General features: G+C 34.1%; 1 protein-coding gene across 5 annotated transcripts in view; it reads right to left on the bottom strand.

Annotated features, from left to right (window-relative positions):
- Positions 1–17,778, bottom strand: part of msn (serine/threonine-protein kinase msn) — a 566,215-nt gene that overhangs the window by 21,924 nt on the left and 526,513 nt on the right. For all 5 annotated transcript variants that reach the window (XM_090413541.1, XM_090413543.1, XM_090413544.1 and 2 more), the window contains one exon: positions 3,606–3,684. In XM_090413541.1, coding sequence (XP_090269667.1) covers positions 3,606–3,684 — 79 coding nt within the window. The remainder of the gene's footprint in view (positions 1–3,605; positions 3,685–17,778) is intronic.

Here is a 17,778-nt window from a genome sequence, read left to right as displayed (position 1 = left end):
AAGATGCAGGAAAGAAGGATATTCAAGAAAGCTAATTTTCCATTTTCATGGTGAAGTTGATTTTGGTAAGAAAAGAATGAGGGCAGGGCATCTTCAGGAAAAGGCTACATGGTGAAAGATGAATTTCATTGCCCAGTATGAGACCACTGCCCCATTTTTAGAGGCCTGAAGTGGCTTGACAAAGTTCCATGTTGAGTCTCTCTAAAGCAGGGTTTCCATTATCATCATTACTGGTTCTAACAGTCACTTAAGTGCCCATGACGTCCAAGTATCCTTGGATTTTGTAACCATAATTTGAGGATAAGGGGTTAACCTTATGTCTATAAGTATTCCTTTGTTTGTGAATTGCATGTGTTCTACTGGCCAGTTTGTCTGGTTATGGGATGAAAACCCCAAGTTTCTCGGAGGGAAAATCCTGCCATCTCTGTATAAGACCGACTAACTTACCTCCAATTGAAAAGCAATGATAAAGGTTCCACACAATGTAAATATAAAGAAAATAAACAATAACAAATAATAAAATACAACAAAATTCCTTAGCCTGGCTACAGTGCTGATGCATTACAGATTTACAACCTTTCGTGAGTGGGAGACATAAAAAAAAATACATAGCATACTCAAAACAATCATTGAAGTTATATGGAAGAGAATAAGGAGTCTACTAGATGTTGGAAGTTTATTTTGCACTTTGTTAGACTATAATAAATTTAGTTTAATCCTTTATCCAAGTGTAAGCAAACGAAGTTTATGCCTGAAAATATCTTCAGGACTGAGGTAAGGTGGTACATCTTACTACAAAACGCAAACTTTGTTTGCTTACATTTGGATAAAGGATTAAACTAAATTTATTATAGTCTAACCAAGTGCAAAATAAACTTCCAACATCTTTCTCTAAATCCAGAGTAATTTAATAATACGGTGGCACACCGGTTGGCAACTCGTATAGGTAAATATTACCTCTCCATTGATTTTGCCTTGGTATCACCACTCTGGGTCTGTCTCCCACTGACGAGATCTCAATAAAGATCGAAATCTGTCTGGGTAGTGGCCCTTCCCTTAATGCATGGCAGTATGCATGTCTGCAGTGAGACAAAAAGTGATGAGAGCTTGGTTCACCTTTGCTACGAGTTGCCAAAGGATGTACCACCTTACCTCAGCCCTGAAGATATTTTCAGGTGCAAACTTTGTTTGCTTACACTTGGATAAAGGATTAAACTAAATTTATTAGAGTCTACTAGATGCTTAAGAATCTAGTAGACTCCTTATGGTAGAAATTTGCTAAGGCAAGAGAAATAGGGGATCCCAATGGTAGTACCTATGATCGGTTTATAAATTTTGTTTTTGTAGACAATGACAAAATACCAGAGCAAAGGATGAAATCAAACAATTTGACAATGTCTGGTGCCAATGCCAATGATAACAACTGAAGAATTTCAATAAGTGGTATGTTCACGGGGACAATGTCAGTTTTACAACTAAACACTGATATTAGTCAGTGTTTAGTTGTAAAAAAAAAATGCTTCAAACAGTATTTATGTGTTTTCTACAGTAGATTGCAAGGTGTGATCCAAATCACACCTTGAAATCTGCTATACTGTATTCTGTATAGAACACAGCCTGTATCTTTTGATATCTATTGTTAGTATTCTACCTTGCTGAACTGACAGTTTGTTATACAGAGATTGAAATTTTTGATTTAATAGTGTGTTATTAAACCTCTTGTCCTTACATGTTTCAGAATGTTTTACTACGTCACAAGTGCAGTTAATAAGTATGTTGTAATCACAAACATTTGTAAACAGAATATAATCTTTTCAAGAACTTAGTATTTATGATATTCAAAAAATTTCATTCAATCAGTTTACAACTAAATTAATGAAAAAATTAAGGTGCCACTTGACCTACAAATCACCAAACACAATTTGCTGATAATGATAATAACACTATAATAAGTACAATCAAATAGGTTCTAATAATACACTTAATATTCCCTAGGAATAAAACACAAATTAGGTGTAGCAGATATATCATCAATAAATATCCATCAGAATTGCTATTAGAACTTTTTTTTTTTTTTTTGTCAAAATTCAGAATTTATTTTTATTCTTTTAGTGAAGCCAAGAGTCAAAAAATTTAGTATACCACAAGTGGCTTGAAACCAAAACTCCAGCTTCACATTCAGTCTACATTTCAGCACACAACATCTGCAAAAAGACTATCAGCAAAATCCATATCATACTTTGAAAATGCCAAATATAGAAACCACTTTTGCTCAAATGACAGTTGATCCTTCTGGTCCTTCAGTGACCTTGAAATCAATGGGAACAACTTTTGCCCACAACACTCACATCCAGTTGGTACTATTGTAACATCACTTAAAGGCAAGACCGACTTCCTGGCATCCTTCTCCTCCTACATTACCAAGAATAGTTCAATGCGGATCTACTCTGGTCTTTAATCAGAATGACATCAGAAAGAATTTTAAATTCACATAAGTCTTCTCATCCTGATGGTACTCCCCTCACCCCTTTTGCTCTTAAAATTTGTTTATGTTACTTTATCAGATCTACAAAACAAATACATATCAGTGCTATATTCTCATGATTTCTCAACTATTTATCTTAAAGTGAAAATCTGATTCTGACAATCTCTGTCTAGCCTGACCCAGCTTGTTCTTCTCCAAGCTTCTGCAAATTTTCTTAGTCGTTTCTCAAGAATAAGGGCCATAATAGCGAATGACTTAATGAGTAGGTTATGCAAGAGTTATAATGTGGAGTTTGTTGATGTGTGGAGTAAGTTTAATGGGTGAAGGATTTACACAACAAGGACGGTTTGCATCTGAATGGAATTTGTGTTCAGAGTCTGGAAAGGTGTTGCTGAATAAGTTGGATGTGCAAAATCAGGGAAAACTAGAGCTTAGGGGAGAAGCTGTTGAATGAGTATGCAGATATCAGTGAGGCAGCTGAGTATAAGAGTGTGCATTAGCCTGAAACAATTACATGACTTGCTGTTCTGAATGTAACTAACTGTTTCTACTATCATGCTGCCTTTTGACATCTACAGAAAGAAAAACTTTTAATTAATTAAGCATAGTAAGAAGATCAGAAGAGAATGAATAAATAGAAGAGATGGTGAGATTTTTTGTGTTGTGGAGTAGGGTGTGTGCCCTCCCAACGATGAGTCCAAAGCCTCCTTGGAGGTGTCGTAATAATAATAATAGATTAAAGCTAATGAGAATTAAAGATGGTACTGAAGGTATTTGTGGAGTGCAGTCAACCCTCTATGGGCTAATCAGCATGAACTGCATGAACATGTTCATGCAATTACACTAATGGTTATTAATCACTAATTGTTACATAATGAAGTTTTGTTTCTGAGAAGTTTGAATTTACACCTTTTTCCCTTCAGTGTTATTATTAATAAACAATCACATTAATGGAAGAACAAGAGTTTCTGACTCCTTGTTAGTCTTAATCTAGGAGTAAACGTTATTTTAATATTCATTTCTTAATTCACAAAATATGGTTAAAAGTCATGAGCTAAATAAGATGCATTTACAGGAAAACATATAAAACTGGTAATAAAATTCAGTTAATTTTACTTACTATCATAGCACAAAAGGAGAAGCATCCCTTTTGAATTTGGAAGGGTAACAATGGCATGAGGAATAATGGAACCTTGGGACTAAATAATAAATGTAATTAATTATATATTGTTTCAAATGAAACAAATTTTTGAAAGCAACTTATAATGTCAGCAAACAAAATAAATATTTCCTTTGAATATCAAACTATATAATCTTAATGGCAAAGGAGTTTTGCCTCTGACCTACTAGGTATTACATATATAACTCAAACATCTAACAAGATGAAGTCTTAAAAAGTATATTTCATACATCAAAATTAGAGTTATGTATTAAAATACCAATTTGATATTATTTTAAAATATAACTTGCAAAAATTGACTGATCTCATTTCCAGGGGATATAAAATAAGAAATGACTGACATGCTATAACAAACTACTGAATATCTCCAACCAAATCTCCATAGGTGCAATGATGTGATAACCAAAATTTACAACAGCAAATTATTCACTATAATAAACTTCTTCTGTAGACCCTTTGAGTTTTTTATGCTGACAGTTAACTGGTGTGTTGAGTGGAATAGAAACACATATCTAGCTAAAAATGAAGCATACTAAAGTTTTGAAAAGAATCAAACCAAACAACTATCTATCAAATGCAAACTGTAGATTTAAATAAGAAAATATTACTAATTATAAAGATTCCATCCCCACAGAGGAGAGCAGGTTGCTTAATGATCCATCCCTTACCAATTCCCTTCTTTCATTTAAGCATTCAGTTTCTACTTTATTACTGTTAATCAGGATTGTCATTGGTAATTTCCCCATCCTCTCCTTCAAATCTGTTAAAAGTTGTTTAAAAGATACTTGTGCCATTGGAGGTTTTTCAATTAACACGGATAAACACAAGGGATAAGTAAGAATGTTTATTTAAGGTCATATATTTCAGCCTGAATATTATAGGCCATCATCAGTGGTGGTGACAATGCTAATTACAAAATGGAATGCAAACAATGGATGATTTGAAAAAGTAAGAGTCATGCGATGTTATACACAAAACATGCACTGGTATGACTGAGGAAATATTGCAATATTGAAAATTCATTAGCTCTTAAAAAAATTACTGATTAAAATAAGCCTTTCCCATATCTCAGACAGAGATAGGCAGTCATTCCAATTTAAGTTTGGACAGAAGTAAAGCCTCATTACTTTCTCTGAACAAACATTTAAATTTCTACTGACACTGATGAAGCAAGCATGATTCAGGCCATGGGAAATTGTAGTGTGTATCTATTCCATGCTGTGCCAAGCCAGATTTTTCAGATTTACAGTTGTATTCTCTTTCCCAGTGTCCAAAGTAAGAATGATGAAGAACAAAGTAAGTAAGAATGAGGAGAGCTAAAGGACACCATTTATCTTTTGAAGATGGAAACCATGCTGATAATTTGTTGATAGGAAGAAAAGTAACCACTGAATTGTATTTCTTAAGAATTTTGGAAATGGGTTCTGAGATGCCAGAAATATAAGGAATCAGAACTAGATGTACTGTTTCTTTGTTATATGAGCTGGGACTATAGGAATTAAAAAGCTGTTGCACAATTCTTTCTGAGAACACATCGAGTCTTCTCAGAAAGAACGGTACAATAAATATTTATAAATCTGTCTTCTGTGATGGATGGTGAGCTGATTGCTGTTGAATGTAGCTTCCAGTGAAAGTAGGTTTTTAATAAACGGAAATAATTAATTCATCTGATGGTAAATGAAGAAGTAGAATATCTAAAAAGGTCAATTTGCTGTTTTTTTTTATTATTCATAGTAAATTTAATTCGTAGATGTAGGTTGTTTATATTCAATAAAAAAAGTAGGCAATGTGTCTTCGTTATGAGACCAGATAGCAAAAACATGTATATAATGAATCCAAAATGAATGCTGAGGGTGTATGGACGAAAACACAATGTCTTCTCAATGTTCTAAATAAAAGTTAGCAAGTGCGGGGGAGAGTGGACTTCCCATTGTGGTTCTTTCAACTACTGTAAACTTTATTCTGACAAATAAAATATCCAGCATGCATAACGAAATCGAACAGTTTCACTATATCCCGTGGAAATGCTTCTGAAATTAGATGTAGTGTATCCTTAAGAGGAATATTTATGAAGAGAGATACTATATCAAGCTAACCATTATAGCAGTGGGTTGTAGGGAAACATTTTTTACTTTATCTAGAAAATCAGAAGAATTTTTAATAAATGAGTGTGAGTTGCCAATCTATGCAGTCAACTACTGAATAGAGAGAAATGTCCTTTTTGTGTATATTGGATAAACCATAAAACCTGGGGGTTCTAACAAAAATAACTACTAAGCAGAATCCATAACAACAATAGAGTTCCCCTTGTCAGAATTAGTAATAATGAGATGAATATTGTATCTCAAGGATCGTAATGCTTTCATTTCAGCTAAAGTGATGTTTGTAGCTGGAAGCTTGGATTTCAGTAGGACAAAATCCAAGCTTCCAGGACAGATGAAATTTCCAAATGAAGTTTATTAGCATCTTCACTAGATAGAGTGAATGAGTTCCATTCGATGCTGAAGAGGAAATCTAAGTAAGGTATCCTTTTAGGAACTATTGAGAAATCATGTCCTTTTAAAAGAATAAGGGTTTTACTTTTGGTTAACAGGCATCCTGATATGTTTACTACCCAATTTTCTGGAACAGTATGAGGTGTGCTTTGCTTCTTGACAAGGGAATTGAATTTACAATCTAAATGTTGGCTGGTCATCAAATGAATGGCATAGAGAACATTTAGCAATATTGGAAAGTTGAGGGTCTACAGCAGAACTAATAAAATTCCAGAGATCAGAAATACGATGTATATTAATAGCTAGTTCATATTTAGCAGCTTGTAGTTGATTGTAGATGAGCGACAGGCTTGAGTTGAAATAGATATGAGCACCAGGAGATATTTTTTTAATTTGATTTTTTATGTAGCAAAGACATCAAAGGTCATACTGCACCAGGACACAGGTCACAGCAGAACATATGGTAATTGGTTAGTAGGACAATCACAAACATCTATGCCCTTGGCAGGATTCGAACCCACAGCCTCTTTGCTGGAGAGCGGATATACTAACCATCCAGCCAACAAACACCAGGGGATATGATCGATTCCTTCAGCTTGGTAAGTTTGGAATAATCTTGAGTAATTACTTTCGTGCTATCAAAAGTCTACTTTCACTGGATGCTACATTCAGCTCGTTATTGAAAAAACTTAATAAAATAAAACTTTATTGTGACATGCTTATATTATTTGTTCTACACCTGAACGGCAGAAACTGTTAAGCATCAAATGATATATGAAACTTAATGGCTTCTCAGAAAGGACTATGCAACAGCAGCATTTTAATTCCTATAATCCTAGTTCAAGTAACAAAGAAACAGTACCGTGAGTTCCAATTCATTACATTTCAGCTCGTTATTGAAAAAACTTAATAAAATAAAACTTTATTGTGACATGCTTATTATTTGTTCTACACCTGAACTATTACAGCAGAAACTTTTAAGCATCAAATGATATATGAAACTTAATGGCTTCTCAGAAAGGACTATGCAACAGCAGCATTTTAATTCCTATAATCCTAGTTCAAGTAACAAAGAAACAGTACTCAGAACCCATTTCCAGAATTCATAAGAAATACAATTTAGTGACTACTTTTCTCTTCCTGTCAAGAAATTATCAGTATGGTTTCCATTTTCAAAAGATAAATGGTCTCCTCTAGCTCTCCTTGGCATCTACCAAGTTCCTCATGACTGTCATCGTTCTCACTCTGGAGAAACTGGATGCTCTGTGGAAAAGAGAATGCAAGAACACCAGTCTTACATTAGAAACAGTACATCTGAAAATATGGCTTGGCACAGCATAGAATAGATAGAGACCACAATAGCCTATGGTCTGAAATATGCTTACTTCATCAGTATCGGTATAAATTTAAATGTTTGTCCAAAGAAAGTGCTGAGGCTTTACTTCACTGTATGAACTTCGGTACTACTGCCTATCTCTATCTAAGATATGGGAAAGTGTTATTTTAATCACACATCAATAATGATATGGGAAAGTGTTATTTTAATCACACATCAATAATTTTTTTTAAGAACTAATGAATTATCAATATTGCAATATTTCCTCAGTTATACCATTGCATTTTTTATGCCTAACATCACATGACTCTTACTTCTCAAATCATCCATTGTTTGCATTCTATTTTGTAATTAACTGTTGTTACCACTGATGATGGCCTGTAATATTCAGGCTGAAATATATGACCTTAAATAAATATTGTTATATTTATTTAAGGTTTTTGTGTTTTTACGTGTTAATTGAAGAAATCTGTTAAAATATGTGTAGCAACTATCAACTCTCTTTTGCAGTTCCACTTTGAACTCACAGAATAACTTTTTTTCTTCCTTTTTTGTTAATTTGGAACACTTTTCCCTGGGTATAATCTTCAAATGTAATGTTAACAAGTTTCTTCTTTTATCTGACCTTTCTATCCATGAAGGAAGGTACTAACACACCATATGTTGAATACTCGTCTATATTAAAATGAAATGAGATTAACAATGTACCAAGAAACTTTATCAATTTCTTTTGCATTCTTCCAGGAAAGCTTCTTTATGGTACTTATGTTCCGTACACCCAGTGAAATGTCTTCTGGAGAAATGAGATATCCAACTATAAAAAATTCTTTATGCTGTCCAAGAGGGGCTTGGCTAATCAATGTTCTCTCTCTCACAGACCTCACTTCAGCAACTGTCTCAGTCCATTTTGTGTATTTTCTATAGGCACTGTTCTACTGAAATAGCATTCAACCCCCCCCCCCCTCCACCACCACCAACCCCATTTCCAAACATACACTTCTGCTAAGCCAACAGTAAATAAAGCTGTCCCAAACATCCATTTCACAGCCTGAATGTCAACCTGGCTTATTCCAACTACCTGTTCTCTGGACCCTTCTGTATGAAGTATTGCTCTCATGTCTAGCTGTTCAAAATTAATAGATTCCCAAAAAGTGTGGGACTGCTATAAAAATAAAATAATTTATCATCATTATCAATTTCCTGATATGTACCCTCAAGGAATGTTCAGGCTGCTATAATAGCTACTTGCACTCTGTCACTGCTTGTTAATATCAAATATCAATTTAAAAATTTTCTTGTTTCATAACACACTACTATTTGGAAATAAGGTGAAGACTAATATTTCAGTCACAGATAGGAATTTTGGCTTAAGTCGATTTACACAATGAAAGGATTTATATAATTTTAATGTCATTTTCTTTAATATAATTACTTGAAGGTGCATATATAGTCTTAACCTAGTTCTGTAAAAATAATAGCCTTTAAAATCTCTTTACTATGGTAAGAAAAGCGAAGTCAGTTGCAAAATACATGAGTGCCTTATAACTGAAAGCAATCCACCAGAATTAGTTCAGTAAAAATAAATAAAATTTAAAAAAAATATATATATATATTTATTTATTTATAAATCACATTTGGATGAGTGTCTTAAGTGCACAAAAAATAGTGAAAGGTTATAAAAATAAATAAACATTCTTGAATTCGATGCTCCCACTCCACAACAGCCTATCACGGTATCGTAAAAAATCAACATACTCTTCCACAGAGCCTGTAATTTCAACATCAGACAAGAAGATAAACTCTTTAATTGGAAGGCAGTTTCAAATAGTTATGTAAGCAAACTTTAAAATGGAGAAATGGACAATGAAAATTATTTACATCTTTGGCCCCACAAAAGGTTCCCCTAAGGAAGAAGTGAAGGAATTTCTGGAGTCATCAGAGCAGACAGCTGACATAAAGAAAATGGGAAAAGTGGTTTTGGTTGGAAATCTAAAGAAAGGCAAGAAATGATTCTCACCAGGCATATAAAATGTGTTGGGAACATTTTGAGAAAAGGGAAAGACTAATAATGGTAAGTACCAGCAGGTACTTACTTACCAGTAGGTCTGTATCTGCTCATGATAAAGGCTAGTCATTACTAACACCATGTCTAACATACTAACACTAGTCTGATGTGCACAAGTTCATGTGAAGAAAAGATACAAGAAATAAGAAAAGCTTCACTGACTATGTTACTACTGATTGTGATATGTTCACACTGCTTCAGGATATAAGAGTATACACAAGATTGGAAACTGAAAACAATCATCACTTACTTTTAAGTAAGATAAAGATCACTATCACATATAATTACCTTGAATAACCTAAATTATTATTATTCTACAGGTACCTCAATGGAGTCTGAAGATTTAATGTGGAAGCTATCCACACAATCTATCATACTTTGCCTTGAATCTATTAACATACAAAGCACTCACAACTGATTCTTTCAACCCATTCTACTCATTCACAAATCTCCAAGCAAAAAATCTAATCCTCATACCCCCTATTAACCACACACCTTTATTCAACTTCCAGAGATCACCTTTTGTTCTAACCCCTCTAGAACAAGTACTGAAACATTTCCCCTGCATCAATCCTATAAAACCCTTTAAGTAACTTAAGCGTTTCTATTATTATTATTATTATTACATGACCCCTCCAAAGACTCATCGAGGGAGGGCACCCACTCCACAACTCTCCATCTCCACCAATTACAACAAACCGCATCTACATCAAAGCCATCTATCGTCCGCCATCACCAGTACTGTTTTCACAGACAATCACAAACATCCATGCCCACTGCAGGATTCGAACCCGCAGCCTTTTGGCTGGAGAGCGGATACGCTAACCACTCTCGGCCAACCAGGCCAGCAAATCCTATCCCCTTTTTTTTCTTCTATCAACCAAATTCTGCAATCCACACATCCTCAATCCTCCTCATAGGGATCATTCCACAGACCACTCACCATCTTGGTCGCTCATCTCTGAATCTTCTCCACCATTATCATTTCACAAGAAATAGTGAGAAATCATAGGAATATAAGAAAGATCTGTACTTAAGTTTTGCTCGACAAAATTTGTCTAAAGAAAAAGTTTTAAAACATTACAGTTATATGGCATAAATAGAACATTATAGAGAGGAATATTTTGTTTATATTTAACTTGTAAATCAGCAGTTAGAATTGAAGGAAATACAGGAAGATGGTTTGAAGTGAAATCAGGTATAAGACATGGGTATACATTATCTCCACTTTTATTCATAATTTTTATGGATCACATTATGAAAGAACGTAGCTTTAAACCTGATATTTGATTCTGAGAGATTAATCTTAGCTCTTTGCTTTATGCAGATGATGCACTTCTAAAATCATGAAGTGAAAAAAAAAAAAAAAAAGAAGACATAATTGAATTATGACTGCAACAAATTTGGAATGAAAAAAAAGACAAAAACTATAAAAATAGGAATTTCAACTATTTAGGCACAGTTTTTAGTGAAGACAGCAAATTAAATTTTGAAATAGACAACAGAATAAGAAAAGCTGGTATGGTGAGATAACCAAATGAATACATTTATATGGAATAAGAGAGAAATTAGCCCCCCCTCCAAAAAAAATGTATAATACAAGGCAATATTCAAATCACAGATGTATGTGAGAGATGGGTTAGAAAAAAGTATTTGATCAAAGATTAGAGACTACAGATATGAGAGTACAGGTATCCCTTGCTTAATGCGGGATTTGATTAAAGCAGCGAAATTAACTGCAGAAATCCCTTGATATACGCTGCAAGAGTTTTGATTAATGTGCCTTTAAATTTACCATGCAAAAACATGCAAGCATCGTGCCGTGAGCATGATGACGTTATTCCTCCCAAGCAGCCGTGCTCCCAGAGCCCGGGTGCCAGCCAGTTACTTCACTCCTAGCATTAAGAGTGGGTGTATTACAAGCTCCAGTTGTTCTGCTGTACGTATTTACAAATTATGTTCTTCGTAATTTTACAGCCCATTAATCATATCGAAGAATAAGAGCAATCCCACAATCAGGTCATTAAGTATGAGAGTACAGGTATCCCTTGCTTAACGCGGGATTTGATTAAAGCAGCGAAATTAACTGCAGAAATCCCTTGATATATGCTGCAAGAGTTTTGATTAATGTGCCTTTAAATTTACCATGCAAAAACATGCAAGCATCGTGCTGTGAGCATGATGACGTCATTCCTCCCAAGCAGCCGTGATCCCAGAGCCCGAGTGCCAGTCAGTTACTTCACTCCTAGCATTAAGAGTGGGTGTATTACAAGCTCCAGTTGTTCTGCTGTACGTATTTACAAATTATGTTCTTCGTAATTTTACAGTCCATTAATCATATCGAAGAATAAGAGCAATCCCACAACCAGGTCATTAAGTGAAAAAAAGAAGAGGAAAGTAATTACCTTTGATACAAAACTTGATATAATTAAAAGATTTAAACGTGGTGAAAGTAAAAGTAAGATCGGAAGCGAATTTGGCTTTAACGAGTCTACAATACAGACTATTTTATCCAAAGCTGATGAGTACTGCGAGCAAGATAAAGTTGCATCTACATCTGCAAGTATGCAATGCACACATAGCTGGAGTGCTATAATGGTTGAAATGGAAGATCTGTTGATTATTTGGCTGGAAGACTGCAATGAAAAGAGAATTCCAATTAGTGCCTATAATATCACGGCCAAAGCTATAAGCCTGTTTTCAAGACTTAAAGAGACTAAATATAAAGAAGACAATTCAAAATTCGCAGCTAGCAAAGGCTGGCTTGAAATTTTTAAATCTAGGGTTGGACTAAGAAAGTGAAAATAACAGGTGATGCTGCAAGTGCCGATGAAGATGCTGCATCCACATTTCCTACTGATCTGCAGAAAATTATCAAAGAAAATGATTACGATTACCGCCAAATTTCAATGTAGATGAAACTGGTCTTATTGGAAAAAATGCCATCTAGAACTTTTATATCAAAAAAAGAAGCAGCACAGCATGGCTATAAAGTATCAAAAGATCGCTTAACTGCTATTCTTGGAGGGAATGCTAATGGAGATTTTAAATTGAAGCCACTACTTGTCTGTCGAACTCAGAACTCAAGGACTTTAAAAGGATGTAACGAGAACTCTTTACCTGTAATTTGGCGGGCGAATTAGAAGGCTTTGGTCACCCAAAGTCTATTCGAAGATTGATTTAAGTCTTATTTTGCCTGGCAGTTAAAGTTTATTGCAAGAGAAATAACTTAGCTTTCAAAGATCTTTTGCTTTTAGGTAACACATCTGGTCATTCAAATTCTATTAATGATCTGCGTGAGAATGTGAAAATTTTATTTTTCCCACCAAATACGACATCATTGCTACAACTTATGGACATGGGGATCATTGCAACTTTCAAATCCCATTTTCTTAAAAAGACATTCTCAAAGGCAGTAGAAACAACAACGGAAGAAAATACGATTACGCTTCAAGAATTTTGGAAAAAATTTAACATTAAACATGCAATTGAAAACATTCATGACTCGTGGGAGCAAGCATCTTCTAGCTGCATGAAAGCTGTTTGGAAAAACCTTTTGTCAGAATGCACTAATGACTTGGGTTGTTTTCAAAATCCTGTGAACAATGTGGTTGAAGAAATCGTCGCAATTGGTAAAGACCTTAGTTTTGATGGTGTCGATGCAGAAGATGTTAAATAATTATTGGATTCAAATTCAAAAGATTTCAGTGACAACGATCTTCTTGAAATTGAACAATGCACATATGAAGACAACGAACAAATGGAATGTGAAGATGAGATTCCAAAGGAGATAACAGTCAAAGAACTGGATGGAATATTTTGCAGTTTAGAATTGCTTGCAGCAAGTAATGGATATGGATCCAGAAGTTAATCGAAGAATGCTTGTTTGCCGATGTCTGGAGAGTCATTTTGCTTGTTATCGTAGAATTTGTGTCGATAAGAAAAAAAAACTAAAACTGTTCAAATGACTCTTGATAACTTCTTTTGATACAAAAAATTGCAGTAACTAATGTAGGTACAAGTATTTATTAAACATTTACTTGGCATTCATTTTTTTATCTTCCCTAAATAGTACCATATAAGACGAACTATTAGTACAGTAATCGATCATGGACGAATTGTACTTTTTACCAATGATTATTATATTTGATTAACGCGATTTTGATATATGCGGTAACATCGAGGGATTAATATACTGTGTTAATCAAGGGATACTTGTATAGAGAAAAATTAGAGGCATGAACAGATGGCAACAATGGTAGAATCATATTAAAAATGAAGATATTAGAAAGGAAATTGACATTGTTAGCATATGTCAAATAAATGTAATAATTAGTATTTATATAATGAAATGAGGAGATAAAAATATCACAAAAAATCGTTGAAGTATTTAACAATAAATAAAAATAATCATTTAATGAAATAAAATTTCAAGTGTAGTGATGGAGAAAAATTTTAAAATGGAAAAAACTTCTTTGTATCCATGATCCCACTTAGGAACCAATTATGAAGTGCAAAAGAATACCAACTAATCATTGATATGATAAAAAGATCTATGTTGCTGCATCATATCTTAGTTTATTTATAAGTTCCTGGATTGAATTTTTGTATTATTTGTCAGTTTTTTTTATTTTAATGGAATCTTCAAATTGCATGGTGAATTGGTACATAAGTCAGCATAATGGAATAAATAATAAAATTAAAGATTCCAAGAAATTATAAACTTGTGTAATCCTTTATCCAAGTACAGTATAAGCAAATAAAGTTAGCAGATATCATGAAGGTTGAAGTATTTTCATGACTAAGCTACTTGTATATAAAGGCTAGCGATTTCACATTCATTGCTTTAGTATTCCATAATGTAAAACATACATCCTTTTGAGTGTGTATAACGTTATGCATTATGGGAAGGGCCACTACATGGTTACAAAACTTTGAACAACTAGCTTTAATCCAGAGTATTTTAATATGGCACTACATCTTTTCACTACTTGTAGATGGAAAATATATGAGTTCTGCATTACTTCAACTTTGGTATCTCTTCTGGGTGTGGTTCCCACTGATGAAATCTCAATAAAGGTCAAAACCAGTCTGAGTAGTGGCACTTCTCATAATGCATAGCATTATACACACCAGAAAGGATGTGTGTTTTGAATTACAAGATATTAAGGCATTTAATGTGAAGTCACCAGCTTCTATATACAGGTAGCCTTGTTGTGAAGATTCTTCACATGCAAACTTTGCTTGCTTACACTTGGATAAAGGATTAAACAAGAATATAATTTCTTGGCATCTTTAATTTAATTTATAACCAAGTGAAAAAACTTTCAACGAAATAAATAATTATTAACTAATAAATTACATGAAATGTTTTATTAGCATAAAATTTTCATTTTAATATCTAGTGAATTGTCAGTATGACTTTCATATTAAACAAGTACAACAGATAACCAGAAGCCAGAATGAAAGCATGTGAGTTACATGTATATGTCATTACAGAGTGACATGGTTTAAAATACACTTCTGTTCAGATTTGTACAATGAAGCAAAGTTTCATAACTTTCTTTGTATAAATTGCAAGAGACAATTGCTTTTGTGAACAATTGCTTAGTCTTTATCCAAAATATGTTGTGTTTGGTGGAAATGGTGTGTTCTGTTAGTCCAGACTGTTCCAGTTCATGGAATTTAACATAACTGATATGTTCATCATGATGAACAACCACCAACCTACCTGTTTAGTAAAGGTTTGATAATCCACACCAGAATGGTATTTAATACTCTTAGGCTAGGCAAAAGTTTATCCTTTGCAGAGCAAAAAAAACAGACATCCTTTTTAATAGGACAAAAGGACACCCGAAAGCCAACAGATCTAAGCAATTTAGTTATTCTTTCAGAAAAATCCTTAACATAAGGGATGGTAGTATGACTGCAGTCCATCACTCGGAGCTAGACCCAGGAAGATACTATTTCCATAATGCAAAGTAATATATATGTCTGAAAGGAAATGTATATTTTGCATTATGGCACATTAAGCAATTGATGTGAAGTCAATATCTTCTATATACAAATAGCTTAGATGAAAACACCATGTGCAAACTTTGCTTATGCTTGGAATTAGGATTAAAACAAGAACATAATTTCTTGTCTATCATAATTTACTTAATAACCAAGTGAAAAAAAAAGTATCTCTGATCCAGAGTATTTTAAAAATATGGTGATATGCAATTTTACTGCTTGATATGGAATATGTGACTTCTTCATTGATTTAACTTCAGTTTCAATCATGAGAATCACTGTAATTCAGTTGGTTTTGATGGAGCTCTGGAAACACCTAGGTTCTAATCTAGGACACGAGGAACCATTATCAAGTCTTTTTCATTTAAAGCTGAGTTAGCCAATCTCATAACTAGAGAGTTTTCCCATTCCTGAATCTCCATTTTTTTTTTGTCCCACAAAGCAGGTAAACTGGCTTCATGAAACACACACATCTACAAATATAGGATACTAAATGCCACCTTACATTTCTACTGCATATTATGGATCTCAGGTAGAGATCCATGATAGCCAACCTCTTTGATGGATATGAATCTCTTGACAGGACATGCATGGTGGGCATGGTCTAGTTTACCACAATGCAGAGAAAGTTGAAGATTTTGCCGACAGCTTAGTCAATGGGTGTAGTCCAAACTACACACATCCATATCTAGACTTCATCATTAAAGTACACACTTGTATACATCGTATGCTACAATACAGGACATAGTCATCTTTGTCAAGCACAATATAGAACACAATGAAGTTGTAAATCCCACCACTATTGACACAGAAATCAAGGGAGGTTCCAAACTGCAAATGCAGGCTCCCTGAAAATTTACTCCGTATATAACTTTCCAAACAAACATTTACTAGAAAGAGAAATCTGAAGCACACAGCCGGTAATAATAGAAATACAAACTAAAATGGTAGAATTTTAACAATTTTGCTGCCACCAGGAACATGCGATTTTAGGACTTCCAGAACCCATATAATACAATGCAGAAGGATTTCATGATGTCTTTGCATAGCAACACTATAAAATGTTCCACACCGGTATCAAATAAACGCAATTGATGACATCGGCTCTGACCACAACCCAGTTTTATTCCAAATGGGCCCATAATATGAAAATATTCCAGATCAGTTCCCCCAACTGTTGATGGACAAAACCACTGTAGATAAATCGATTGGCCCAGTTCCAAACATCGACTCAAATGGGGGGGAAAATGACTACTCAATTTTGAGCTTGAAAAGCAACTAACTACATTAACAGCTGCAGGGCCCGCAGATGTGGGCCTACATTGCAGGCAGGTGCCACTATAAGGTGGGCGACGTTTCGAAGTGTTAGTATGAAGTTTCATTCTTTCTTTAAATTTTTGTAAAGGAATTAATTAATAATAATTAGGTAAGTCAATATAATTGCTGCAAATTTACATATTATGCATAAAAATAGATCAGATTTTCTCCCACTAAGAACGCGCTTTCTTAGGCAGCAAGCGCACTGCTTCGCTTGGCTCAGAGCAGCCCCGTGCAACGACCCTATCCAGTAATGTATTTTCTATGGGACCATAGAGTCTCATTCCGCTGAAGAGCTAGTAGTCGTTTGGCCTGGTTCAACCGGTGCAGAGCATGTAGAACTCTGTGAAATCGTCATGTCACCAACGTAAGTAATTCTAACCAGGTGTAATGTGATATAGGATTTTAAGATTGAAAACTATAATGGCCCGTTTCATGGGGATGGTTTCTATTTTGAAATGAAAACAATAAAATTCAATTACATTTACTCTGGTTACTGTTGATAAGTAGTAGATATCATTTACTGCCATGTTGATTTCGCCGCTGGAATTCCTGCAAGCAGTGAGCGTTCGTTTTCGAAACTTAAATTAATTAAGACTTATTTAAGAACAAGTATGTTACAAACAAGGATTGAAAGTCTAGCATTAATAGCTATTGAAAATGATATATGTGAAAACTTAGACATTAAGAATATTATAAGATAATTTTGTTAATATCAAAACTAGGAAATTTAAATTTTAATTAATAAAATGTTTTCAAGAACAAATGTGTAATTTAATTTCTTTCTTGCAAATTCGTTCAACAGGATTATGATAAAAATAAAAATAAATAAATAAATTGCTATTTGTTTGGGGCACCCATTTCAGCTTTGCAGGCAAGCAATGT

Source organism: Typopeltis vanoorti, chromosome 24 (assembly GCF_054136105.1).
Source record: "Typopeltis vanoorti isolate ZY-2024b chromosome 24, IOZ_Tvanoo_1.0, whole genome shotgun sequence".
NCBI classification, from domain to species: Eukaryota; Metazoa; Arthropoda; class Arachnida; order Uropygi; family Thelyphonidae; genus Typopeltis; species Typopeltis vanoorti.
Note: the sequence above shows the minus strand (reverse complement) of the source record. Positions and strands in the feature narration are given on the sequence as shown.